General features: G+C 42.1%; 2 protein-coding genes across 4 annotated transcripts; one reads left to right on the top strand and one right to left on the bottom strand.

Moving 5' to 3' along the window:
- Positions 1–2,000: 2,000 nt before the first annotated feature.
- nfat5a (nuclear factor of activated T cells 5a) lies at positions 2,001–25,380 on the top strand. Of its 2 annotated transcripts, none has more exons than XM_037105779.1 (12): positions 2,001–2,336; positions 9,674–9,802; positions 12,982–13,612; positions 13,779–13,962; positions 14,706–14,896; positions 14,998–15,170; positions 15,433–15,567; positions 15,686–15,738; positions 15,880–16,012; positions 17,868–18,052; positions 18,142–20,521; positions 20,651–25,380. In XM_037105779.1, the coding sequence occupies exons 1-12, from the start codon at positions 2,264–2,266 to the stop codon at positions 21,055–21,057; spliced, it is 4,674 nt and encodes a 1,557-aa protein (XP_036961674.1). In that variant the 5' UTR covers positions 2,001–2,263; the 3' UTR covers positions 21,058–25,380. The 2 variants fall into 2 exon arrangements, with proteins under 2 accessions (XP_036961674.1, XP_036961675.1); XM_037105780.1 differs by lacking the exon at positions 2,001–2,336 and adding an exon at positions 12,370–12,432 and having other exon boundaries at positions 9,672–9,802.
- Positions 24,883–26,764, bottom strand: nudt7 (nudix (nucleoside diphosphate linked moiety X)-type motif 7). 2 transcript variants are annotated; one of them, XM_037105787.1, is made up of 4 exons: positions 26,478–26,764; positions 26,218–26,288; positions 25,981–26,139; positions 24,883–25,885 (listed from the first exon to the last, which is right to left on the bottom strand). In XM_037105787.1, exons 1-4 carry the CDS (start codon positions 26,479–26,481, stop codon positions 25,532–25,534), a joined length of 588 nt encoding a protein of 195 aa, XP_036961682.1. In that variant the 5' UTR covers positions 26,482–26,764; the 3' UTR covers positions 24,883–25,531. The 2 variants fall into 2 exon arrangements, with proteins under 2 accessions (XP_036961682.1, XP_036961681.1); XM_037105786.1 differs by having other exon boundaries at positions 26,218–26,752.
- Between the last annotated feature and the right edge of the window lie 102 nt (positions 26,765–26,866).

Genomic DNA, 26,866 nt, shown 5'->3' with positions numbered 1-26,866 from the left:
GCAGCATTGTTATGTACTCACACAGTAGCTGCTCTGCACACTAGGCTACTTTTCTTGAATTCCACTCTTGTGCCACTCCTGTTTGCTATTGACGTGTTTCAACTGCTGCTTTAAGTGAGCAGGTTGTGTTATTACTGCCAGGGACGCGGAGAGCGGTTTTACTTTGGCTATTTAATGGCTTCTGGGAAAAACTTGCTGTCATGCATACTGACTTTGAAGAATCTGCCTACGCTTGATCAACCGTGCAGCTGGTTTAATATGATCGACCGCCAGGATGCGAACTTTAATTTTACTCATTGCACAACAGACTCTTCCTTCAGCTCCAGTTTGGCACATAGCATCCCTCATTTATTCTCTATTTCCTCAAAAATGTGAAGCAGTCAAGCTGCAGATGTACTAAAGCATTACAGTCTGCTGTGATCTAGTCGACCCTGTCATGATGGCATCGTTTCAAAGAATTCAGGATGTTTCAGGCAGTGCAAATGGTGCAGGGCTGAACTGTGGTTACCTGGCAAACAGCTCCCTCAAGCAGGCGAAACAGCGCTGAACCTTGACGTAGAATAAACGCTGTCACACTTCAGGCTACGGGCTTCTGGAGCTGAGGTAGACAAACACTGTAGTGACAATCTGGGACACGCAAGAGAGGAGGGCACGATGTCTCAGACCGTTATTCTGTTGCTTCTCCGCATGACAGACGCTCACCCAGTCATTGAGCATAAGATGTGACAATCAGCTGTTGTGTTTGTATGTTTGTGTTGGGTTTTCATCAGGGAGCTTCTTCACAGCACCACTGGATCAAAACACACATGGAGGATGTTGCTGACGAAATCATCTTGACTCATGATCCACGTCTGAGCTTCCTCCTGTTCCTGCGACTACACCACAGTCTTCATTAATGAACTCTCTCTCTCTCAGTGAGAGTTCTGTCTAAATGCTAACAGAATGATGCATGTTACTTAAAGCAAGCCGGTGTTGTGATCAAATGTTACATCTGGCAAATTGTTACAAACCTGGGTTTTGTATTTATAAGTATGGGGGACGCCAAGTCGCACAAAATGCCAATTTCTACATAATGTTGTTATATAACGTTATACTTTTAATTTACAAGATTTCAGAGAGGGGGATGTTTTACTTTTTATGCCAATACATTGATGTGACACTGGGGTTGACATGGTAGGAGATTTTCTTTACGGTGACCCCTAAACAGGATGAACAAGAGGGTTTCTTGGTTGAACAAACACCAACACATTTTTAAAAATATATATTTCAGACATGAAACTTTTACATTACATTACATTTCCATATAAAGCATGTGAGTTCAGATAAAATATGGTGCAAATAGACTGAACCACCCAAAGGTCTAACAGTAATTCAAATTAGCACATTACAATAACCTACAATAATAATCAGATTAGTATAATGTAATGAAGGCCATTTTGTGTCATAATCAGTGCTGACCCTAACCCTTTGAAACATTAGGCATAATTTATTTATAGTATGTTTTCCTAATGCAATATTTATTATCATATTTGTTGTTGGGTTTTTTTAATGTGTGGCATTGTTGCATTTATTCAAGGAAAGGATGTGACTATTCTCTAATCCACTGCCCAACACAGTCTGTCAATACCTACAATATTTTGGATAAAGAAATAAGAAACCTTCAATGAGAAGATTTAATATGGCAGGTCAGCTCAGCACACCATGCACAGAGCAGGACCTCTCTTACAATTTAACATTCAAGGGGAATGTGAGGAATGTGACTTGTCTTTCCAAGTCACCTGGAACTGATACAACTTGGTGTCACGCGTGTCCCACCTTTTTACCCAAGGAGTGTGTAACGGGAGCAGGATCCATGTGTCATAACGATCAGAGGCATCCATTGAGTTTAGTGTCACTGCCCTTCTCCGTGTGATTGGAGCTTCAGCCCGGCCACGGCGCATGCCCCTCGGCAGCAGAAGGGGGAGGGGCTAAGAGGTGGGCCGACCAACTGTAGGCAAGTGTGTGTTTGTGTCTCCTCTCAGCAGAGGCACACACACACACACACACACACACTAACGTGAGGCGTGCTCGCAAACGGTTTTTTTTTCTTCCCTCCTTGCCATTGAAAGTTTTGTTTTTGTCGCCTTAAGATTGTTTCGACGTTACACTGTGTGTATTAAAAAACATTCCGCTTTGTACAACGCAATATTTATTGGCCCCAAAGCTGCCGACTTCGTTTCTTCTAAAGAGTGTCCGCTTCCCCTCCCCTCGATGAAGCGCTGCGATGCCCTCTGATTTTATATCCCTCCTTAGCTCGGATCTCGACCTCAATTCCCCCAAATCTCTATACTCAAAAGGTAAGATTTTTCTGTTACATAAATGTTACTGTGACGACACTAACCCGTTTCGTCCCGGTTTAACGGGGAGCAGAATGAATGTCTTAGTGGCTCATGTTAAGCTGCTAGCTAGCAGTAGTTAGCTTCTTTTCTGCTGTTAGCCAGCCTAGCTAGCTTAGTTAGTTAGCTGCATTTGGCTTGTGCACTGGCGACTACCTGGCTGGTTAGCTGTCCGTGTCACAATGCGTGGACGACCATGTTACGCCAGGTCGCTCGTGTTAATTATGCCAAGTGACACGTGAGATCGTATCAGAGTGTTTGGGTTTGACATTATTCGTCAGGCTGGTGGGCTCGCATTATCTTAGATGCATATTATTAGCTAGCCACAGCTACGTGAGGTCGCTTACCAGCCACCACATTGTTCAGGGGGGTTTGACGTGTGAAAGTCTTGCTCGGATTCTGCAGAGGTGTGTGTGTGCGCGTGCGTGAGTGCGTGTGTGTGTGTGTGTGTCAGCATGCATGTTCATATCGCGAGAGAAGGGCAAAATATAGTACACGCGTGTTGTTTTGTTTATCCCTCCCTGTTTGGTGTTTCTGGAGTGTCTGTAGTTCTGCTGTAGTAGTGGTTTATCATGTGGATCTGGGCCAGAAGCAGTCCTCCACACAGTCTCTGGTTTCACAGAAAGAATGTAGTTACAGGCACTTCAGAAGCTCAGGGAATGGCACTCTCCCTGTCAGGATGCAGGGTCACTGGGGGCCAGGGCCACTAACTTGCCAACATTTATTCTGCCTTGTTGTAGTTCAGCTGGGTCAGTGCATCTGTTGTGGCTTTCAGCAGCACTTTGTAGGTTAATGTCCTTCCTGTTAGCAAGTGGATTAAATTCATGTGTAAGGAAATTGTCTGTCAGTCTGCTACTCAATACTGTTTATTGTTTATTCATGACCAAACCTTGTATGTTGTTATTGTGAGCTGCTCTTGAGGTGGTAATCTGAGAGGCGAGCATGTATGTATTTGCTTTGGATGTCAGTGGGACAGTAGGACTTGATGTTAGATGTAGTCCACATTTTGATCTGTGGTTGTTTATAGATTGCATGTAAACCCGATATAATCCTTACCTGCCTGCCGTCAGAACTGGCCCCATATCTCTCGCCCTGATATGTATAGGATGCTCATGAGTTAGCAGAAAGCATTCCTCTATGACCCTGAGATGCTCCCTTGAGCCTGCCATATGGCCACACTGTATCACATGGTGACTGTTTATTTATATCTCAGTAATTGGGTGTATGCTCATGTTGGGGTCTAGGTAGCAGACCTGCTCATCAAATAGCTACTAGGAGAGCTCATGTGTATCAGACTGAAAGTGAGAGAAGGGTCAGCTGGCTGTTTTCCTGGCTTTAAATGAGGCAAATGTGAAACCTCAGTGGTGACCTACTGAACCCCGATGTTGATAAAGTGGAAAGTAAATATTGTTTATGATTTTGTAATATCTGTTTTGTGTCAGGTTCTTGAATATGTGCCATAAGGAAGCACTGCTGGGATTTCTTTTCTTTCAAGTCTGTAACTACAACAAATTAGTTTGCACCCACTGTGTCAGTGTTAATCACACCGGGGCTCTTACTTCAAGGTAGTTACGCATATTAAAACAACTATTTTCATCAGTCACATTAATGTCACCCATAACAGATATGATCCCTGCACAGTCTGGTTACAAATAGATAACACTTAATTGCAGGGAACCTTGTGATTTAGTTCAGCTTTAATTAAGGTTCCCAGATTTTCATTACAAAAAGATTCCTAATGCTTTTGTTAATTTTTCAATTTCATACATTATCCTGCTATGTGGCCACACTCACTTTAGTAAATTCGTTGGCATCCACCATTAGAAATACTCTGGTTTATTTTGTTTACATGATAATTTATTAATGCAACATAAATATGCCAAATCATAGGAGAATGTGTGGGAGAAAATAAGCTTATGGTCTGATATTCACTTGCCAAAGGGTTATTTATTTTGCATTCTGTGAGTTTTATTGCAGAAATATTTTATCTTTGCCTGAAACAGCCTGCATACTAACTCATCTTGCTCCCCCTTTCAAGTGATTTCATTGAGATGGCTAAAAAAAAAAAAATCCCGAATGACAGCTCAGTCTCAGACAGCAGAGAGAAAAGAAAATCTTTCATCAGCTTATTAGTGTGAGAAACTTGAGCTGGTGCATCAGTGAGTGCAATTAGATCCCATTGTGTGAGACCGACGCACAAGACATACATTTGAACTCCATGTAAATTTGGCCCGAACATAAAATATTGAGTGTAAAGTAGTGAAGTTGGACAGCTTTCTTAGGAGTCTTTTCCCCAGTAGAAAGTCATTTTAAAAGTATTTACTGTGCATTGTTAGATTGCTAGTCTGTTCAGAGAAAGTTGACTTTGTTTCTGGGAAGTTCTTGCTGTGATTTGACCGTGAGCCCCACAATTGAGACTCTTCACCTCCATTGTATTGGCGTGCAGCAGAAATCTAAGAGGTGGACAAAAAAAACAGGATAAATGAAACCAAAACCACGTGTTTGGAAAAGTGCCCCTTGCACTGCGTGAACAAATCCAAGTGAATCCTTTAAGAGAAATACAAACCGTTTTTTTTGTCATTCATTTTGTACACTATGAGAACAACCCCAGTGAGACCAGAATAAATCATGCTGAACATGAAATCTAGGTTTATTTTAGCTCCGTTTTATTGTTGTTGCATTGTGCTTGAACTGAGTATTCATTGCTGCTTTCATATCGATGCAGGCATTCATTAGGCTCCATTTACTGTCAATCAAGTGAGGCGTATGAGAAGAAATAAAAATTCCTTCCGGGTATAATCCTTTAAAACATCCTTGTGTGTTAGTGATTGTTTATTCAGCGCACCTTTATGAGCTACTACACTAGTTAATTTGAGGCTAGCATGACTACTACAAAGCCTGTGTTTTAGAAAGTTCTAAAAGTAAAGGAAATGTAAACTAGGAAGGATGTGGTGGTAGTACTGAAAAATATCTTGCATTGAAACTGCTGATCTGGCTTATTCATCTGATCCTTATAAGCAGGCGCATGGAGAATCAAAGAGATTATCCAACCGTTCCTCACCAGTATAAATCAGTTTCAAGGTAAACAGAGATGGTGTAAATAGCCAAAAATGGCCTTCTTTGTGGTTTGAGTGCAGTGAGTAGCTCCTTTGTCTGTAAGTTGGCTTGAGCATATTGTTATGTGTTCGAGAGTGTAATTAAAGCAGCCATTATTGGGCACTGAGATACATTCTTGGTCTGAATATTTTTTCATTTGCAACAAAAACATCGGCCTCATGAATTGTCTATTCATCTGTCATCCCCCGTCTTAGTCCCAAGCCAGCTGCAAAGAATAAAAATGGACTGGCGGCCTTGCCATTTGGCAAAACCTTTAAGGCATGTGTAATGTGAGCAGTGCATAACTATGAGATGAGGTAATTTAATTGTTCTAAGTGTAGGTTAAAGTCAGTCCGCCCCCTGGCTGGCTAGTGTGATTCAGCCTACTTTTTGGCATAAGATTGCACATAAATGTGCACAGATGTCATCTGACTTCTATGAAAGTGAATTAAGACCATCACCAAAATCCAATGCCTGAACATTATCAGTGTCCAGTATTCATCTGGGAACAACAGGAATTCAGCTTTCTTTTCTTTCGTGTTTGGTCTGTTGTACTGCGAGGATGTGAGTCGGCCTGGAGAAAGGGGCTTAAGTAGTGCACAGTGTTTTCATGTTTTTTTGATAAAAAGAGTTTTGTATCAAAACCATGGGTAGGTATTCTGTGAATTATATTATTTTTATTTATTTTATATTATTTTCCTATTATTTTTATTGATTCTCACTTTTGATTCCATGATGGCAATAAGTTAATTTGAGTTTTTACTTTGATTTTTGTTGATCCATTAAAAGAGTCTCGTAGCTGCTTCTCAGATACAGTTACAGGTGGTGACTTACAGCACAAGGTCAACTCACACTCAACTAAAGCACATTTAATGATTGCCTGCTGTCACTTTGAGCAAACAGAAGCTGTGACTAGTTGCTCAACCTTTATTTAGATTGATGTTGTGCTGCTCAAATGTTTGGCTAAAGTTGATGTGCAACCTGACATGGAGCTTATAATTAATAACACTGCAATTGTTATTATTACTCCCACATGCATTGCCCTTTTGTTTTCTTGTTTAGATTTCAGAAACTGAAGCCATACTTCTGAGCGTTTACTGCGGTACATCTCTCACACTGATGTCATGTTAACCATGCATGCTCATATCTAAAGAAACTGACACCACATTATGTTCATGTGACTTGAACCGGTTCTGGCAGAAAGCCACGTCCTTGCAAATATGCAGCCTTTGTTTGCAGTAATAAAGGTTACGGCCGGAGCAATACTTGCTTCTTAGAGCTGATGCCGATATTAAAGAAATGTATGATATACACACCTTTTGTAATGGTCCTGCAAATTGCTTTATAGAATACTTGTGACAAAGACATGACTCAGAGGCAGGATATTTAACAGTTTAATAACAATAAACTTGAAAAATGAATGAAGCAATGAAGCAGCAAATTAAGCTGGTAATTTAATAATAATAAATTATCCTGAGCATTTTTCTTTGCAAGATATATCGGTCAGGATCTGAGAAAGGATAACTAAACGATAAGCAGATGTCAGCCATTATTTTTCAGTTGGTACCCTATTGTTTGCATTTTGCATTTGAGTTTGGTTCCCAACTTTAATCAAAGGCATGTTTTAGGTATAATGTGATGGTAGTATGGAATATCAATAACCATCTAGTACCAGAAGTGAGCATCAGTCAGTGTTCTTCTTCTTGTGCTCTGTATTTAACAAAAACAGTTAACACATGCATTTGAGATGGGGGGGTGGTTTTTGTAGGGAAATGTTAATACTCAGGAAAGGATGTCATAAAAAATTATGCTTGATGGTAGCAAGTGTTGTACTCGTATTAGTTTCAGAAAATCCCTGAGCTGTGTTGATTGTTTAATTTCCCACCACCACAAGCTGCGCCACAGTGTGTGTATATACAAACAGAAACTATTTTGCATGCTGTTCACTCCATGGGCAGTCTGGCACACGAGTAAATTCAAAACACTGAATGAAATCTAGACAGCACATTTACATACCTAAACGATATGAAAGATTGAGCAACAGTGTACAGTATATTAATCAGTTTTGTGCTTGCATTCAGTATCAGCCGTATGTGTTTCAGATAATTAGACTAAACAGTGTATTTATCTTTAATAAAACTTATCAGTGCCTATGTAAATAAATACACTGAATGTGTTGCAGGCAAACACATTCATCTCTATCATTGACTCTCACAGTAGATAAGCTTCATGGAAGTCCCCACTTATATTGACACTTTGAAATGCTCCTGATCTTGATTCATTTCACAAGCAAAAACAGCAAGTAGTAGACTTTTGACACAGTGATGTGGGTTTAACCCAGCATTGACTCATTGCGATCTGGTCAGTGCACGCCGTCTGACCTGGCCTTGGGACCTTCCTCCCTACCTGACTCAGAAGATGTTTCAGTTCAGCGAACCGGCATTTCTGTCATCTGTGCGTGCATGGTGAGGACCTTTTGTTCATATGTGAGTTATTTTCGTTGCGTGTGAATGGGTGAGTCCAGGCGAGTTAAACACACATTCAGTAGACTCACGTCATGCACTCATCCCCTGTGTGAAAGTGGTAATAGTCAAGACTGAGGTCATGTCGGGTTGCCAGTCAATCTGTAATACACCCGTGCACAAAGACTCTTCACACCATCAACAGAGCACAAAGGACACAGATGGAGTGTTATCATGAAGATTGTGGACACTTCGCTGTTTGCTTTAAGACCACATTTTAAGTACATTATAAGGGCTATTGTCCAAGCTTTATAGAGATCTTTTGTTTGGCAATCTATTTTAAAAGTTTTGTAAAAACACGGTTGTGGTTTGTCTGGATTAAAGGGACAGTTCACTCAAAATGACAATAACACAGATTGCATTGTGAATAGTTCAACTGCGAGCCGCTTTCACACACTTATCACATCTCTGTCTATATTTGGACTCGTAAGAAATGTAATTTTTGCCACTTCACGTGCCACAGACCTGATGCCTCTCAGCTCTGCTGTAATGGGATTTGCAGCAGGCAGTCTCTTGAAGCCCTCTGGAAGAATACACAAGTTTTATTGTATTATTTTTCACAGAACTATCTTCTAAAGACCGATTCACTCTGAATAAGCATAACAGCGTGCACCCTCCATCTCAAAGCTTGCAGTTCTTCCCGTCTTCATGAACTAAAGCACTGTGTTAGTTCTCCGGTTGAACTGTGGTGACTTTGTGTTGTCACTCACTCGGCAGCATCACTGACGTCACAGAAGTGGGAGATCATGTGTCTTCGGTCTCACCATTCTGCTGGTGCTAAGTCATAGCTGAGTATCAGATGACTACTACACACGCTGGGTGTCGATGGTGCACAGCTGAACTATCCATGTCAGGGTGTTGATGGATCACTGTTTCTTAGCAACCAGACTACCTTGTCGTGTTTTTATCTGCCACCAAATGTAGTTCGCTCCAGTGTAGCTGCAGTGGTTGGTTATAGTCTTCTAGGAATCACCTTCACATCAAATATCAAGGAATGTCTTGGTGGGTCTTATTACGCAAAGCCCCATGGGGGGCTAATGTAGCTAATCATAAGATGACCTGAGTTGTGTTCATGTTGACAGCAGGTTTTTATTTTGTGTATGTTTGGAAAAAACTTGATCACCCATGTCATCCCAGTTCAGGGCTCCAGTTTTCTTATGACTACTAGGATTACATTAGATATGAACTACTGACATTATCACATTTCGGGAAGAAAATTATTACATTATCACGAGGTTACAAATCATATACTGCTGTAATGATGATTGAATGATCAGATGAATCACACTGATGATTTAGTATGTGAATGAATGCAGGATGCATCATGAATTCCTGCTCCTCGAAATTTAGCAAATGATCAAGTCAGTGTAACTTTGTGTAATTAGGTCACACTAAATGAGCAATATGAAGAATATGGCCTGAATGACAGATAAACGTGTGTTGTGTTGCACAGATGTTTATTAAAGTTACCTGGCTAGCCAGTAAGCCCTGGCCTGCCCTGTGTTGTAATACCACTCTGTACCACAAGAGGCAATAAATGTCAGAACTGCTTCCCTTAAATCAGAAAACGTCCACTTGTCAAAGGGAACCCTGCTCTAGTCCCTTGGTCTTGTAATCAACAAATCTGCTTTGTGTGTTTCAGAACCTAATTTATCTTCTCCTGCTCCTCCTTTATGACAGAGTCAGTATATGACCTCCTCCCCAAAGAGCTCCAGCTCCAGCCGTCGTCCACCCAGACAGACCCACCCACCATGAGCCAGAAGAGTGGGGGAGAGGCGGGACCTCCCCCCTCTGCAGCCTTGGCCTCAGGTGAGCTAACTGCTGAGTACATGAAAACCATGATCTGGGATCAGTTTCCCTATGCCAAACTATTCCCCAACATAGTAGGGGTGCACAAACCAATGTGGCCTTGTATCAGTGTCTGGGGGCAACTTCACCCTTTCACCAGTTTCTGAGACAATTTGTACTGGTGACTGTTGGAGATGATAACGACTGGTAGAGTATTTCTTTAATATGTTTTTTCAGTGAAGGGATTTAATTACTGCTGATGTGACAAGACACTGTCATATTAGATTTCACTAGGGTGTATCAGGGGTTTCGCTGGCTGCATTAGGTGCAGTTGATGGGTTGGAGCTGAGAATTGAAGCTGATTTTTACAGTCGAGCTGTATTTATATATATTTTTGTATTTTTTAGTCTGTTGAGCCTGTCTGTTTTAGGTGAACATGTTAGGTGATTTAGTCGTCTGTGTGACAAACATTTTTTTTTTATAATCCTAGCAGCAGCAGCATGGGAAGAGGCATTGCTTACCTTGACTTTCTTGTGTTTATTCAGCCACACAGCAACTGCTTTAAGTGCCCAAAGCTCTTCACCTAACAGCTCTACTTTTTAAAACTAATTGACAGAAAAGAGATGTTTTTAAAACTTGCTGATTACAGTAAAATATTTTGGACAGGCATTTCAAATCAGTTAATGTCTGGCTAATATACTAGTGCCATAACTAACGATTACTTTAATTGTCGATTAATTTGCAGTTATTTTCTTGATTAATAGTTAAGTGTCAAATAGTGATTGGTGTCAAATGTCAGTGTTTCCCAGGGCCCAAGATGATGCCCTGAAATGTCTTGTTTTGTCCACAAGCCAAATACATTCAGTTTTCTAACAGAGAAGAAAATAAACCAGAAACTAGGCACATTTATGAAGGAGGAATCATCAGAATTGTTTTCTGTTTTGTTTTGTTTTTGATTTTGTTTCTTTAAACTGCTCAAACCAATTAATCAGACATCAAAATAGCTGGCAATTAATTGAGTAACCGATTAATCGCCTCAGTTGTTTGCAGCTCTATAACATTTGCCATGCTGGTGAAAGTAAGAATCTCATGCTGTATTTCCACTGCATGGCTCGGCTTAGCTGGGCTCGACATGGTGTTTTTTGGTTTCCCAGGGTCAAAAGTTGAGGATAGTGCCTGGTACATTTTTTTTTATATCACTCTGGTCGAGGATTTAAAAGAGCTGAGTTGATTCTACAGTAAAGTGAAACGCTACAGGCCACTGATTAATCAGAATATCGTCACAGAAGTGACACGTCATCTCATCGCCCGCTATCTGATGTAGGATCTCCCATTTCTTTTTTTTCCCTTTTTTTTTTCTTTTCAGCAGTCTGAAACGTATGTCTCTTTGCAAAGACAAACAGCCATTCGTTCAATATCCTCCATTGTTCTTTTGTTTCTGTTGCGTTGACGTTGGTGTCGTGGCAGTCTCACTGGTGCCGCTATTGCAGTCAGCTAAAAATCCACCCTAAGTTGAGCGGGCACCATCTGCAGTGGAAAACAAAATTGAGAAAAGTGTCTGGTATCAAAAGGGAGTCGAGAATAGCCATGCAGTAGAAGCACAGCTTCTGTTGCTTCTGTGTAATGAAAGTCATACGCAGTCCTCTTTTCCTGGAAAGATTCACTATGAGTAACGGCTCCAAGTAATGTTGCGTTTGCATTAACAGCATGCTAACATTGCCTGTTCTTTTTTCATTTCACTCACCTTTTCCTGCAGCTTCTTCCCCTGTCGTGCTTGTGCTTTTTTTTCACTTGGCTTTTTAGGCAGTTAGAAATATATTTAATGCTATGAAGCACCAGTGCTGCTGATCCAGATGTAGTCCTTTGGCTTCAGCAGTCATCTCAGACTTCCCTTATGCTACAACATTATATTGTATTCCCGTGTCTGTATTAGCGCTTTCTCTTAGTGCCGGTGTGGTCAGGTTTTGTTCTTTAAGCAGAAACGGCCTATTCACATTGTTATTCACACATTTAACACACTCATTCAGCAGTCGGTCATCTGATAATTTATTGAGGTTTCAAACTGTTTCAGCTTTACAGATAAATGAGTCATCTTCACCCATGTTTTAACAGCAGTTGAAAAACTTATAAATGTTCTGTCTCTTTATGAAACAGTGAAGTTGCCCCTAGCAATCGTCTTTAAATAAAGTGTAGCAAATTAAACGACACTGGTCTGATCTTGGATCATGGTTAAAGGAGGCCAACTTCAGCTGTAACTGTAAAGGATTCAAGTCTAGAGTTTAATCTAGACAGCAAACTAACTTGTCAACAGTCATGTTGAAGAGAGCGCTTTTGTTAACGCTACCTTTTAACTTTCCTGTCTGAACCAGCTGGCCCTAAGCAGTGCTGATCAAAAGCATGTCTACTGTAATGTCCTTCAGATCATCATTAACCAAACACACATGCTTAAAAGTGTTTTTTAAATGATCAGCTTCAAAAGTTACTCCTTCCTTCAGTGTATTAACTCATCCAATTTACTGATTGACAGAAGTTGAATCTTGAATGATCAGCTCTCTTGTTGCTCATTGGCTGTCTCGTTTTTATTGCAGGAAGTTCCCTCTGAGGCAGGGAGTGTCTGCATATAAAATGGTCTGCAGTTCACTGCTCCATAGGTCAGAGGCTTGTTTATTCTGTCTCCATGGCTACGCTCAGTCCCAACCAAATCTTCCAATTGGCATGCGCAAACTACTGTTTACTAGTGAATGCACATTGCACAAACTGTACTGTAACCCTGGCAAATTTAATTTGGCGCCACATTACCAGCTTGCAAATTTGGCTGTACTACAAAAGTTTGACCAGATTTTTTTATGTTTCTTTCTGGCAATGTGTATGTAACAATTTGTAGCTTGCTTTTGTTTTTGTAAACAAAGCATGTCAGTTTTGTCACATTGATTTTAAGTGAGAAAGGTTTTGTAGGAATCAAAACATTGTGGGACCTATAGTACCCTTCTCAACTTTAACTTCAGAATATTTGATCAATGCTTGGCAGCTCTCGCATGCACAGTGAGAGCATATAACCCACAACAGCCTGTTGAAATTAGAGTTGGGAAGAGGGGAAATCAGTACAAATCATGCACAAATTCAGCTGCTTGAATGGGACTGCTAGCCTGCTCTGTGCTGAACATCTGTACTAACTTATTTATCTGTATATACTACTACAGATGCCACCTCCTCCACCTCCAGCCCCTCTGCCTCCTCCTCCCTGGCCATGGGAGTCCCATCCACTGGCTCCTCTACCTCATCCTCAGACCATCTCAAGGTTCCCCAGCACGTCCACTCCAGCGGAGGGGATGGAGCTGGAGCTTCAGAGATGCAAAATGCGGAGGGTGCTGTATCTGCTACGACCAGAGGCAACAGTGGAGCAAACACTGCAGCAGGAGACATAGGGTCAGGAGTGTTGTCAGGGCTAGGAGTCCAGCAGCCTCAGAACACCCCATCAAAACGGAGGCCTGTGTTGAGCATATCCCCGCCACCTGAGGATCTATTTGACGACAGCCAGATGTCCTGCCAAGAGGAGCCTACTGTGTCCGCTCCAACGGGTCCTGATTCAGAGCATAGCAGCAGCATGTGGGCCGATGACTCCGTTTCCAACTTCAGCCTGATCAGCTCCGTCTCCTACAACGACAACACAGAAGTGCCACGCAAATCTAGAAAACGCACCCCTCGCCAGCGGCCAGGCCCCAAGCCTGCTCCTCCGGAGGACAGCATGGATGTGTTTGATGCTGACAGCGCCAAGGCTCCTCACTTTGTCCTCTCCCAGCTGAGCACAGACAAGACCGCTCCCATAGCCAGGTGGGCCGACCCTTGTCCAATGCACATTCTGTCAGCATTTTGACTGGAGGGTAGCTCTGTCCCTCTGTAGCGATGCAGTAAAGGTCATTTAATTCAGTTTTGTCTGGGGTAATTGAATTTCTGAAAGTCATATTAATGTCATCATGTGATTTTTGTTGCCCGGCAGCTCTCTTGAGTCAGGGACTGCAGTGAAGGGTGGGTCACTGTCTACTCAGTTCCCCCAGAGGAGTGATGGAAAGGAGCTAAAGATCCTGGTGCAGCCAGAGACCCAGCACAGAGCTCGCTATCTGACCGAGGGCAGCAGAGGTTCTGTCAAAGACCGCACGCAGCAGGGGTTCCCCACTGTCAAGGTTTGACAAAGAAATCCACCGTCTGCTTCTTGACAATGAAAAATATTACACCTAATTTGGAATTTACTGAATGAGGCCAAAACTGCACAGGACCCATGTGAAGTACTGTGCGCTACAACAGTGTTTTCATGAAGCATTTAAATATGAATTAACACTCATGAGTCTCTTCTGGGATACATCAAAAGCTATATTCTAGATGGTACAGTATGTTTTTTTGACAATTCAACATCAGACCCAACTTTTTTTAACAAACTTTGCCTGTTAAAAAATAACTGAGCAGGGAAATATCATTCATTACTCAGGAACTCAACCCTTGACTGCTCAACTAGGGCTGCTCAGCTGCCAGCTGATAAAACTGCAGCTTCAAGTTGTTATAGTCGATAAAGTGTGAAGCACTCAGTGAAACATGTATGATACCAACAGTAAACATGCTAGAGAATCATGAGCTTTCTCTGTGATGTAATCGAAGACAGGGAGAAAATAGATCCGACTCTTCCTGGCAACCCTGGCATGCATCCACACGTTACATTTTAGATACAACTTTTCAGTATGCAAAGTTTTTGTGGCGCTCTCGTTGCTTAGCATGGGTGCTTCAGGAAGAAAGCTTCTCTCTGTATGCATTTCAGGATTCACTCAATGACCGATCATTTGAACTTAAAACATCTGTATTGTATAGTGTTACGTTTTCTGTTATTGGTGAACGTCAGGTAATTTACACACAGTGTCTTCTTTTTTGTCCCCAGTTGGAGGGTGTGAGTGAACCAGTTGTGCTGCAGGTTTTTGTAGCGAATGATGCAGGCAGGGTGAAGCCTCACGGTTTCTACCAGGCGTGCAGAGTGACGGGACGTAACACTACTGCCTGCAAGGAAGTGGACATTGAGGGCACCACTGTGATTGAGATCCCTCTGGAGCCCAGCAGTGACATGACACTCGCGTAAGGGGTTATGGTGTTTTGTGGATGATTCAGGATCAGTTGCTACTGACAATAAGTTGTGTGCTAGTCATGTATTCCCTATACTGTGTTGTTTTCTACAGGGTGGACTGTGTCGGAATTTTGAAGCTGCGTAATGCAGATGTGGAGGCCCGTATTGGTGTGGCAGGGTCCAAGAAGAAGAGCACACGCGCCAGGCTGGCCTTCAGAGTTGGTATCCCCCAACCTGATGGATCAACCCTTACTCTACAGGTTCCCTCATCATCCATCCTCTGCAGTGAGTAGTTCAGACACAACATCCATTGAAACAACAGTCAACACCAGTCTAAACAGGCATCATGAGGCTAAATGCTGGGGAAACATGTGTTTCTTCTTGATTGATTGTTAGTGTTTGGCTATCATCCAGCATAGTATTTAGGATGATAGTCATAGATGTATAGGTCTCTTAAGATGAAATGCCTTTTTTTGTAAGTCTCTGGTAAACACTAACCCAGTTGTCGCGTGAGTTTTGATTCATTGGCTCTTCTGTCAATTTCCAGCCCAGCCAGCAGGAGTGCCAGAGATCCTGAAGAAGAGTCTTCACAGCTGCTCAGTGAGAGGAGGAGAGGAAGTTTTTATCATTGGAAAGAACTTCCTCAAAGGAACCAAAGTTATTTTTCAGGAGAACATCGCAGGTGCTGTTTCCACCTTGATGTCATCAGTGTTGTATTACACTGTAATTGTTTGGTTTCTGCATGTAAATCTCTGTCAGATGGTTGAATAAATAAGGAACATTATATGTTTTATTTGTAGATGATAATTCCTGGCAAGCTGAGGCAAAGATTGACATGGACCTTTTCCATCAGGTAAACACAGCTGAATGATATGTATACTTGTTTTACCATGAATAATATAAACTGCTGTGTCAAACCTGCCTGCTTTTGTTGACCATACTCTTTGAGATTCTTCTGAAGATGTGATCATCTTTTTGGATCTCTCTTTTTCAGAACCATTTGATAGTGACAGTCCCTCCATTCCACAACCAGTCAATCACTTCTCCAGTTTCTGTGGGAATCTTTGTGATGACCAATGCTGGTAGATCACATGACGCCCAGACCTTCACCTATACTCCAGACTCAGGTAAAACCATTCGTTCAAAATGTTCAGCTCACTTAAGTATGTTTTTGAGGATTTTGGCTGACGTGATTATAACATTTTAAAGATGCTGTAACCACAGTATGAGGAATAACGCTACCTGCATTGGCTGTGTACAGGATTGTGTACTGTTCACATTTGAATCAGTACTGGTAGCTAATGATACCTTTTTAAAAAAAAAAAAATACTTTACTGTCTCTCTACACTGTATTTTGTGACCTATCAGAAATAGGATGACTTGGAAATCACATTAATAGGACTTTGGGACCTTTGAGACAAGTTGAGTTGCTGATAGCATCCCATAATCCTTTTTTATAGATTTTTTCAGTTATGCAGAAATGAATGACTTATTGTGATGAGTTTAGCATCTAATAATGAAAAAGCTGTCATGAAAGAACAAGTTAAAGTTCAAGTTTAGCACTTTTTTAAAACAAAGTTTGCAAAGTGCTGTGCAAGTTACAGTAAACATACATAAAAACAATTATAAAAATAAACAAAATAAGAAAAAGTAAAATTAACATATATGCGGAGAATAGTTACGGTTGCAGGGAATGCAAGATGATAGAGATGGGTTTTGAGAAGTTTTTTGAAACCACTTAAAGATTCAGCTGATCTAACGGAAGAAGGTGGACTGTTCCAGAGGGATGGGGCCCTGACGGCAAAAGTGCAGTCACCCCTAGATTTGAGGAAGGAGCGGAATATCAATAAGAGGCCTAGGTCAGAAGATCTGAGTGGTCTAGAGGTGGAGTAAGGGTGTAAGAGTTCAGAAATGTAGGGAGGGGCAAGACCAAGAGCCAATGAAGGGATGCAAGAATTGGTGTGATGTGGGATCTGTGATTGGTTTTGGTTAGTAGTCTGGCTGCAGCGTTTTGTTGAGACAGGTGAAGAGAGCATTGCAGTAGCCAAGGCAAGAAAATAATGACAGATGTAGTAAGAGGTGCACTTGAATGCAGTTCTTGTCGGCTCCTACACACTTTGCCATTCAAGCCAATGTTTATTTCAGAGTTTATAGTTGTACCTAAATGTACCATGAAGTCGCCCGTCTGTCCCTTGTGTCCCTGTGTGTTTGACATAAACACGGGGACAAACACAGAAGCAGCGTGCCTGTAGATGACACCAAAATGCAGTAGACTATTTTGGTACAAATATCACCTGCAGTTGTGGCGGATAGCCTTCCAGGATTTAATCCCCAAATGGAAAATATACCCGCATTTAGCGCTTAGCAGGTGTTAATTTCGACCCTGCGTGACTTGAACAAGCTGCATCGGTGACACAGTCTCTCTCTCTCTCTCTCTCTTTATCTCTTTATACTCTAAATTACTCTCCTACTCACCTAGATGCACTCTCAGCTGACAAAATTTGGCAGTGATTGATTTAACGTGGATTAATACTTTGTTATACTAATGTAAATTGGTTGGTACTATTAAAAGAACTGAGTTTAGTGCCCAGCCCTATTTGTATAAGTCAACATTATGACTTTTTTGACACAGGGTTCAGGAGGTAGAGTGGGTTGTACAGTAATTGGAAGTCCGCTACCTCAGCTAAGAAATCCCCAGCTACCTCTGTTACATGTCAAAGCATACTTTGAGGAAGATACTGAATCCAGAATTGCTCCTGATGAGCAGGTTGGCACCTCTGCCATCAGTGTTTGAATTTGTGGTGAATGGGTGAATGTGACAAGTAGACTTGAAAAGCTGTATAGAGAAGAAACCAGAGAAATCTAAATCCCAATACATTAATTATTATTACCTATAAACTGTAAACTGCAAGTCATAGACTTCAAATAAGTACTGCCTTCCAGAGACATAAAGCTATCTTGTGTTTCCAATCTTACCCTCAGCTGATGACTCAAATGTCCGGACAGTAAAAACAGAGGGACCCTCCCTGGTCAAGACGTGTATATTTGATGTTCAGATCAAATCTATATCGTCTGAGCGAAATGACTGCTCTGTTCAGCCCTCCAAACGGCAAGAGGACACCCCAATGGAAGTGTCTAGCAATCCACCTCCTACAGATGTCTTCAAGGTAAGAAACCATTCATTCTCACAGAGAGGAATCAAAAATATTTATTTTAGATTTAGTTGGTAACATTTGTGTTTCTTCTCTTTTTGTAGCCCTCCCCTGACCCTCTTGTCTCAGTGCAGCAGACCCTGGAGCTTAGCTCTAGTCCTCATCCAGGTGGAGAGTCCTTTCAGAGCCCAATGCCCCTACAACCTGAAGACGTGGAGCTTCCCCAGGCACCCCCTGTGTTCCCGAGCCTGGAGACTCTTAGCACCATACAAAAGCAAGAGATTTCCCCCACAACTTCCTTCCCAGTGTCAGGAGATACTACAATCCCTCCTGTGACGCCTGAAGTCCCTCAGCAATTCCTCAGAGACCCTCAGGACAACTTGCCTCCTGAGAGTTCCAGTAATAGTGGAGGGGTTGTAGTCGTGGCCATGCCCCAGATAGCACCTCCCTCTCAGCCCCAGCCACAACAGTCGCAGGTTACCCTATTCCCACAGGAAGGGGTGGCCCAACTGGAGAGGGCAGTAAGGGAGCTACAGGCCGGAGGTAACACCACACTCCAGCAGGTGTTTGAGGCGGCTGTTGTCCAGCAGCAGCTGAACTCTGTGCTGTACAGCCCCACACCCTCTGCAGACTCCCTTCAGCAGCATGTCCAAGAGAACATGAATAGCCTTCGATTGGGAACCACAGATAATTCACTATCGACACAGCAACAGCTACAGATACAACAGCAACAGCAGATACATCAGCAACAGCAGATACAGCAGCAACAGCAGATACAGCAGCAACAGCAGATACAACAACAACAGCAGATACAACAGCAACAGCAGATACAACAACAACAGCAGATACAACAGCAACAGCAGATACAACAGCAACAGCAGATACAACAGCAACAACAGATACAACAGCAACAGCAGATACAACAACAACAGCAGATACAACAGCAACAACAGATACAACAACAACAACAACAACAACAACAAATACAGCACCAGTTTCAACAGCATCAACAATTACAGCAACAACAGCAAATCCTTGGTAACCTTCAGCATCAGCAACAGCAGCAACATTTGCAGCAACAACAGCAGCAAGTTCTTGGCACCATGCAGATTCAACAACAACTTATATTACAACCGCAAGACCAACAGCAACTGCAGCAGCAACAGCAGCAGCAAATCATTGACAATATTCAACAGCAACAACAGTTGCAACAAAATCAGCAACAGCAAGTCCTTAATAACATCCAACTTCAGGATCAGCAACAACAAAATCAAATACTTACCAATTTACAACAACATCAGCTGCAACAGCAGCAGCAACAGCAGCAAAATCAAGCACTGAGCAACTTACAACAGCAACAACAACTGCAAGAGCAGCAGGTCTTGGAGAATTTACAGCAGCAACTTCAGGCTGAGCTGCTTCAGCCTCAGATCCACTCCTCCCCACAAGTACAGCAGCCAGTGGCCCTGATTGGACAGGCTGGAGATCTGCTAACAATTCAGACCAGCTTCCCAACGCAGCCTCCATCCCACACATCCCCCCCACAACAGCTCTTCCAATCACCCAGGCCACTTGCTGAGACCCAGGGCACCCAACAGCAGGTCCAGGCAGCCCTACTCCAAAATACACTGACTGTTCTGACAAGTGGCGGTCTCAACTCGGAGCAACAGTCAACAGGGTCAACCTTATACTTGTCCCCAAATCCACAGCCCCAGCAACAGCAGCAGCTGGCATTCATTTCCTCCATGGAGACATCCAACCAGCCCCAGTCTGTTACAATGTTTCAGAACCAACCCCAGGCTCAACTTTCCCAAATGCAGCAACAGAGCACTCCGATGGAGCAGCAGCAGTCTCCACAGCAGAACCAACAACAGCCACCACAGCTCCCCATCAGCCAGCAGGGCTCCTTGTTCCAAAGTATCCCAAATCACTCGCAGGCTAACCCTGGCCCCCAGGGCCAGCTTTCCCAACCCCAGCAGACAGGTCTGCTCCTCTGCACCACAGATCTAAACCCACAGGCTATTCCCCCCACTATTCTCTTCAGCACTCAGACCCAAGGCCCTTCCCCTATGGGGAGCATTAGCGTTGGAATCCCCCAGCCAGACGCAGCAGAGCCCATGTCCTTCCAAGACCAGAGCTCCTCAGGCAGCAATTCGACATCCACTGAGAACCAACAGCAGAGCCTGTTCCAGGAACAGCAGCCAATGCAAGTGGGCCCAAGTTCTAACAGCATCCCGAGCAGTCAACCCGTGGAGCTGTTCTTACCACAGACATCTCTGTCCAGCCTGCAGAGCACTATTGGCTCACAGGAGCTCAACAACCAGGCTCCAGCCCCTGGCACAACCATCTTTGTGGTGCAGGGTGGTGTGGGTGTGGTAGCCAACCCTGGACAGCAGCCCCCAGAGCAGCTTTTCCAGACCACTGTGGGTGGGAATGTGGCTCCACAAGGGCAGGCCAACCTGTTTGTGTTTGGCATCCAGAACGGTAAGAACATTTTCGTCTGTGTTGAATTCTTGAGTTGTACATGTCCAAATGAGGTGCTCCAGCGTCACTGCCAATGCCTTCTCCTAATGTTTGATTACAGTGATTATTTCAATTTTCTCTTCCTCCCAGATTCGCCCCAGCTGCTCAATTCCTCTGGATCTACCTTGCCTGCTCAGAGCCAGCCCCAGAACTCCAGTCACATGCAGCCTTTGTTGGACCAGACCATGGCCCAAGCTGCCCCCTCCATGCCTGCCACCATGCACGGCAGCTTGCAGAACACCCTTCAGGCACAAATGCAGTCCAGCTTAGAGAACGCCATGCAGACCAGCCTGCAGAATGCAATGCAGACAAACACACAAACAGCTCTGCAGTCCAGTTTGCAGGCGACCATAGAAACAAGCCTGCCAACTCCAATGCAGACCAGTCTACAGACACAGATACAGAGCAGCTTACAGAATCAGTTGCAGGCATCAATATCTGCATCTTCCAACATGGATAAAATCGAGGACCTACTGGAAAGCCTACAGAAACAGTGATGCATGTTTGGACCATGAGGGCACTAAGGAGAGTGAGTGATATGTAGCTGAAAGTTATACATCCTAACACAAACAAACAGAAAAGGGGGTGTGTGTGGTGTTTTTAGCCAATTCCACAAAACTACGAAAATTTTAAATATTTAAAAATTAAATGCCCCTTTTACCTAAAAACCCAAAATATGAGCCCATGTAACTCCTCGTTTTTATGAGATATTTATAATTATAGCGTCATACATCCATTGTCCTTGAAGTGATGAATCCGCCTTTGTTATTACCCCTCTTGCAGGATCAGAGAGGCACGTAATAACTGCTTTATCCATCAGTCTCAGAAATGCAGTGTTTTGTTTTGTGTTTTAAAAATGTGAGCCTAAGAGATGATGATGATGATGATGACGATGATGATGATGATGACGATGATGATGATGATGATGATGATGATGATGATGATGATGATAAAAGCCTACCAGGTTTGGTGGAAGAACTGGAAAGGGATAAAGAATGTCAGTGACAGGGAAACGAGAATAGTAACGTGATGGAGATGAGTCTGTAAAAGCAGCTGGAGTAGATAAAACAGCCAGCCATGGAGTGAATAACAGATTGCACATAAGTGTTAGAGATGGGCCGAATCTCATTTTGCAAGCCGTCGCGTCTTTCTGAGAATCTGTGAAATGTGTTTTTGTCCATTCGCCGTGTGGAGCGACAGTGGAAATGCGGGGGGAGATTACCTGGATAAAAACAGGGATGAAATAAAGTCTCGCCCACCAAATTTTAGAATAATGTAAGATTTCTTTGACAATTCATCAAACCAAGTGTTTGCAATCATGACAACAATTTGCCTAAAAACTACTCTAAGAGTAAAAAAACTAGTAAATTAAGTACATTTGTAGAAATGTTCATCCTCTGTAACAGAGACTATGAGAGTTATCAGGAGGAGAAGAGTTAAATATTGTTATTAAAATTTCACAAAAATGAAATTAACTCACTCACCAAAATTGGAATCAACACATTCTGGTATTACATTTCAGGGGATTCTCCCATGTGCAGAAGGAAGAGGGACTCTCAAACACTCACAAATGAGATTCAACCTGGTGAATAATGTGACTTGGCCTTTTGACACCTCCCAGTGTTCTCATCCGTTCAGGCCTGGTTGGTGGGTTTGCAGAAGCCTTCTTGGTGAATTTTAAGAAGCATTCAACTATGTAGTGTGTGTATCTTTTTTTTTTGTTTTTGAAGAAGTTGGTAACCTTTACCAGTTTCATGTGGATAGAAACTTTCCACTAGTGAAAATGGAGTGTTGTGTGGTTTTATAAACATTTTATCTCAAGCACTTTATAACCTCTAGCTAATCCTTATATCCGTCCACAGCTCTCTACTGACCCAGCTGAATTTGTACTCGAAAACGTCCAGTAGAAAAAAAAAAAAAAAAGTCAAGAAAAACAGAAAAAATCATAAAGCAGATGTCTTTGTAAAGGTGGATACATCCTTAACCGAACATTTTTATCATGTCATGTCTGTATTCAATATTTTTGAGGTCTAGGACAACTTTGTATAGAGTGTCTGCTCACTGTTGAATTCCTCTTTGTATTCAGTCTCAGTGGTCCAGTCAAGTCTGTCAAAAGAAAAAAAAAAAAAGCCATTCCCACAAAAGCATTGTCATTTTTCGGTGGTGGAGTGGTAAGTAGGCCTTTTGTGTTTTACACACTGACAAAACACCTAAAAATACTGATTCATTTAGTTTGTGCATTGAAATGAAGGATTTTCGTCATATTGCTATTTGTACTATTTACTGTTCAGTCTGTCACTTGAGACTGTTTTACCTTGTGTTGTGTTAAATATTTAAGTTTTTTTTGTCTCAGTGTTGGTACCATGTGCAGGCTGGCGCCATGTGAAGTTGGCATCCAGTAACCGTCCCTTGTGTTGTGAACAGGGGCTCACTGGTAAATGAAATCTCTGTTACATAGAGGCCGCCATTTTGATTCTATCTATGGTGCTATGTACAGGAGTGACGGGCACTTCTGATGTGATGTTAATACATAACAGTTTATACTTCTATATCAAATAGCACTGACATTGATAGTTTTGAAGCAGAGTCGAGTCCAGAGAGCTGGCTGTTGTTGTGGGGTCAGACTGGAGTGCACCCAGGCATACCAAAGCTCCTGTTGTGAATCGTCATCATCTTGTCTCATACGTGTCCTCGCAAACGCCCTCGTAATGTTTACTCATTTGTACTTACTCATTTAACTTATGCAGCTCTTACATGAATAGCAATTCAGCATGTTGTTTTGTTCAAGTACAAGATTTTTAAAAGATATGTAAAGGTACTTTGTTTCATGGATCAGTTAATCTCTCATTAACATTTCCACCAATTTGATACTTTACATTTCTCAAGACATTACTCTATTTTTTGATGCAAAATAACACTGCTGTACTTTCCATATCGACGACAGTAGCCAAATTGCCGTTATCAAAAAAACAAGCCAACTTTGAGAATAATTCTAATGTTAGAATAGCATTGCTCACATATGCATTTGTTTACATTTTCATAGTCATACTATTTTTGTCCTGCGGCTGTTAGCGATCCATTTTAAAGTAACTTATCTTTTTTAGAATTTTGTATCCATGTATCAAAATGTAAAGTATTTTTGTAAAACTAAACTTTTTTTGGTTGATGCTCATAGCACAGATTATCATTGCTGGTATGTTGTTGTTTGTTTTTTTTCCTGACATGAAGCGCAGGTTTATTGTGAAGTGTATGGTTGAAATTAGAGATGTAATTGAGTTGACATCAAGCAAACATGTTAAAACTTAATTCTACCATTTTAACATTGACTTTACCCAACCTGTATAACATAATACATGGGCTAGGTTTCTTGTGTGTGTGTGTGTCTGTGTGTTTTGTTTTTACCTTTTCTTTTTTTTTCTTTTTCTTGTAATGTCATGCATCTCAAATGGCACTTTGACTCATCCATTAACTGTAGGTCAGGTTAGAGCGCAGTAGTGATGTTTCCAAGCATTCCATTCCCTTTGGGTAGGGGAGTTTAAGAGCACATGATGATTGCGAGAGAAGTGCGGAACAGTAATGCCTCTTGAAGCCATACCAACACAGAAAGCCAACCTGTGACTTCAGTTTCATGAATGTAAGTTTTACCTCATGGTGTGGACATAGAGCTTGCTCTAAATCTAACATCGGACCAATTACAGTTTTAGAGAACATATATTTTGAGGCAGACGGGGATGGGTGGGGTGGCACCAAATGTCACTTGTATCACTGTACATTTGTCGGATTGTTTTGTCTTGGATCGTGGTGTAATGTCATGTTTTCACTTCCAGTCGTTTTCATTTTGAGCAATCCAGGATGCTCAGTCTGACTCTAAGAATAGCCACTTCCACCTGAGAAAAACCATGTGAAACATGAATTTAATGGTGGTGAAGATAGCACACAAATCTTTACACAATATCGGTTTTGTCCTTCAGTCATGTTGATGAATATCCATGTATATTTAAATGTGAAATATACTGCAGGGGTATCTTGAATTTCAATTGTGATGCTTTCAACAGAACTTTGTGTGCCTTGATAACTTAACTGTTACTCTGCTGTGTTTACTGGTGTCCCTTTTGTGTCACTGCTATTTGGCTCCTTGTCCTTTTTATTTTGTGGGACTGTTTGACATCAGGACACGTTTCAGTGATTTACCTTTTTATTTCTAAACACAAGCATAACCATAGCCCATCCCAAGATATATTTTTCACCATTTTCTCTTTTGGAAATCCATCGCAAGATATCAGAGTGAGAACTCTCAACATAATATTGTGCAGCTTCACCCGTGAATTGTCAACTTTTGTTTATTTTCTGTTGAAAGTATTTTTTTTTTCCATGCCTCATGAGATTTGTACATGTGAGGTAAAAGGGACGAGACAGTGGAGATTGTTTTATGGAGAGCTTTCTTGTGTTGATGTGCTTGTCAACATTACTATTGCTGTGAAATGCTTGGATCAAAAGGAGCAACCATGATAAATTAACTGTTAATTGCCAATAGTGTGAGCTGTTATCTTGTGTGTAATCAGTTTGCTCACTTTTCCTAGTTCGCTTTCTATTTCACATTCTCCAACAGTTCTGTTGTATCCGTTCTGTGTAGCTTGAGCTTTAGTATCTAGCCTTAAGACCCTGCAGTCGGGATAAAGGTCAACCCCAGTGTGTTATCATACATCTGAACTATTATTAACATGTACTTTGCCTTGGTCTGGACATTTGTATACTCTTCTGTTTATATCTGTAATCCTGCTGCTACATTAAATGAATTAATAAAATCTAAAGCTTCTTGATTTCATTTCTCCCTCCTGATTAATTATTAAAAAAAATATATACTATAAAAGCTTTATATATTAATCCATCTCTCTTATCCTCATGATCAATGCAGTAAATTAATAAACTTCAGTTATATAACAAATCTGATTACAGGCATTTTGTTTACTACTATAGTTTACTAATTCTTCTATGTAGGATCTTGTGGAAGAAGGAGAACGGGTCATCGGTGTCAAAACCAACATCAAACTCTGGCTTTTTCCTGAGAGCAAGAGCAGCAACCACTATGGCCAGCATAGCAGTAAGTCCCCATATGTGATACTGGTTTCCTGAATCAGGGTCCACAAAATGAAAGGAGTGCAACGGCCCCACCATCCCAGCGGCACCATGGGCACCGAAGTGGTCCTTCTCACTGGTGAAGAAGTCCAGGGGGACTGGGAACACGGCACTGACCTCAGCTGGGTTTGGACGGGGACAAAATGATTCATCTATGAAGCCCACCACTGGGGTCACCAGCAGACCACTCTGTGGAAAGAGATGGAGATGAAAGGAATGTGAGAAAGAGATTGACCCAGAGCAGCTGATGCCCTGAAGGGACAGAAACATTTATCCTGCCCCACCTTATTGATGATAGGGAAGAGTGTACAGACCACCTGAACCTCATCAGGCGGTAGACCTATCTCCTCCTCTGCTTCTCTCAGGGCTGTGTCCACGTCATCTCTGTCGCCGAGGTCTCTCTTCCCTCCGGGGAAACACACTTCCCCAGCACTGGTCCTCAGCTGCAGACACAAAAGTTGGTCAAATGCTGAGATAGTTAATTTTTATTCCTCCGCCTAGTTGACATCCTTCCGGGTTACCTCTTTTGAACGCAGTGTCATCAAGGTGTGCAGCTCTCCTTTCTTGACAAACAGCGGGATCAGCACTGAGGCTTTGGGAAGCACAGGTAGATCGGAGAACTTGTTTCCGATGTCAAATTGTTTTAAAATGGCCATCGTCTCCTCTTTAACATTCATTATAACTGCTCGAGTTTACAGCAAAAGACATACACACGTTTAATTCACTCAGGTCCAAAGTACAATCAGCCAGTCTCGATCCTACACGTGAAAAATACGCGTACCCATAATAAAAGTGTATTTTCAGGCCGGTCAAAGTCTTCTAGCCGGTAAAGACAAGTGTAACGTTTGAAGGAGCTAGAGCTGTCGCACGTATTATACGTCACAAGGTGAAGCGATGAGCTGACCGCAAAGCTAACGTAAATGCTAGCATTAGCAGTACTAGTAACTGGGATAAAACCACAAACTCCCTGTCTTGGTGTGTGTAAAATAGTATAAAGTAGTTTGTCTCTTCGACGACTCGACTTTCCTCTCATGAAAACTAACCCGAACATAGGACGTCGACATATGACGTCACCGCCGTCGACGATCGAGCTTCCGCGTTCGTTAGCCACATTTAGCCAGTTAGCTGTCGAGCCACAGCAGTCACGACTCTGACAACAACTTCACATTT

Source organism: Acanthopagrus latus, chromosome 8 (genome assembly GCF_904848185.1).
Source record: "Acanthopagrus latus isolate v.2019 chromosome 8, fAcaLat1.1, whole genome shotgun sequence".
NCBI classification, from domain to species: Eukaryota; Metazoa; Chordata; class Actinopteri; order Spariformes; family Sparidae; genus Acanthopagrus; species Acanthopagrus latus.
This window is presented reverse-complemented; position numbering and strand designations above follow the sequence as displayed.

Excerpts from the sequence above, each read along its gene's own strand:
- nfat5a (XM_037105779.1), top strand. The coding sequence starts at position 2,264 with ATGCCCTCTGATTTTATATCCCTCCTTAGCTCGGATCTCGACCTCAAT. Across the intron at positions 2,337-9,673 it reads CAAATCTCTATACTCAAAAG|AGTCAGTATATGACCTCCTC; the intron begins GTAAGATTTTTC and ends CCTTTATGACAG. Across the intron at positions 15,739-15,879 it reads ACATGGACCTTTTCCATCAG|AACCATTTGATAGTGACAGT; the intron begins GTAAACACAGCT and ends TCTCTTTTTCAG.
- nudt7 (XM_037105786.1), bottom strand. The coding sequence starts at position 26,373 with ATGAATGTTAAAGAGGAGACGATGGCCATTTTAAAACAATTTGACATC. Across the intron at positions 26,140-26,217 it reads TGACACTGCGTTCAAAAGAG|CTGAGGACCAGTGCTGGGGA; the intron begins GTAACCCGGAAG and ends TTGTGTCTGCAG. Across the intron at positions 25,886-25,980 it reads TCTTCCCTATCATCAATAAG|AGTGGTCTGCTGGTGACCCC; the intron begins GTGGGGCAGGAT and ends CTCTTTCCACAG.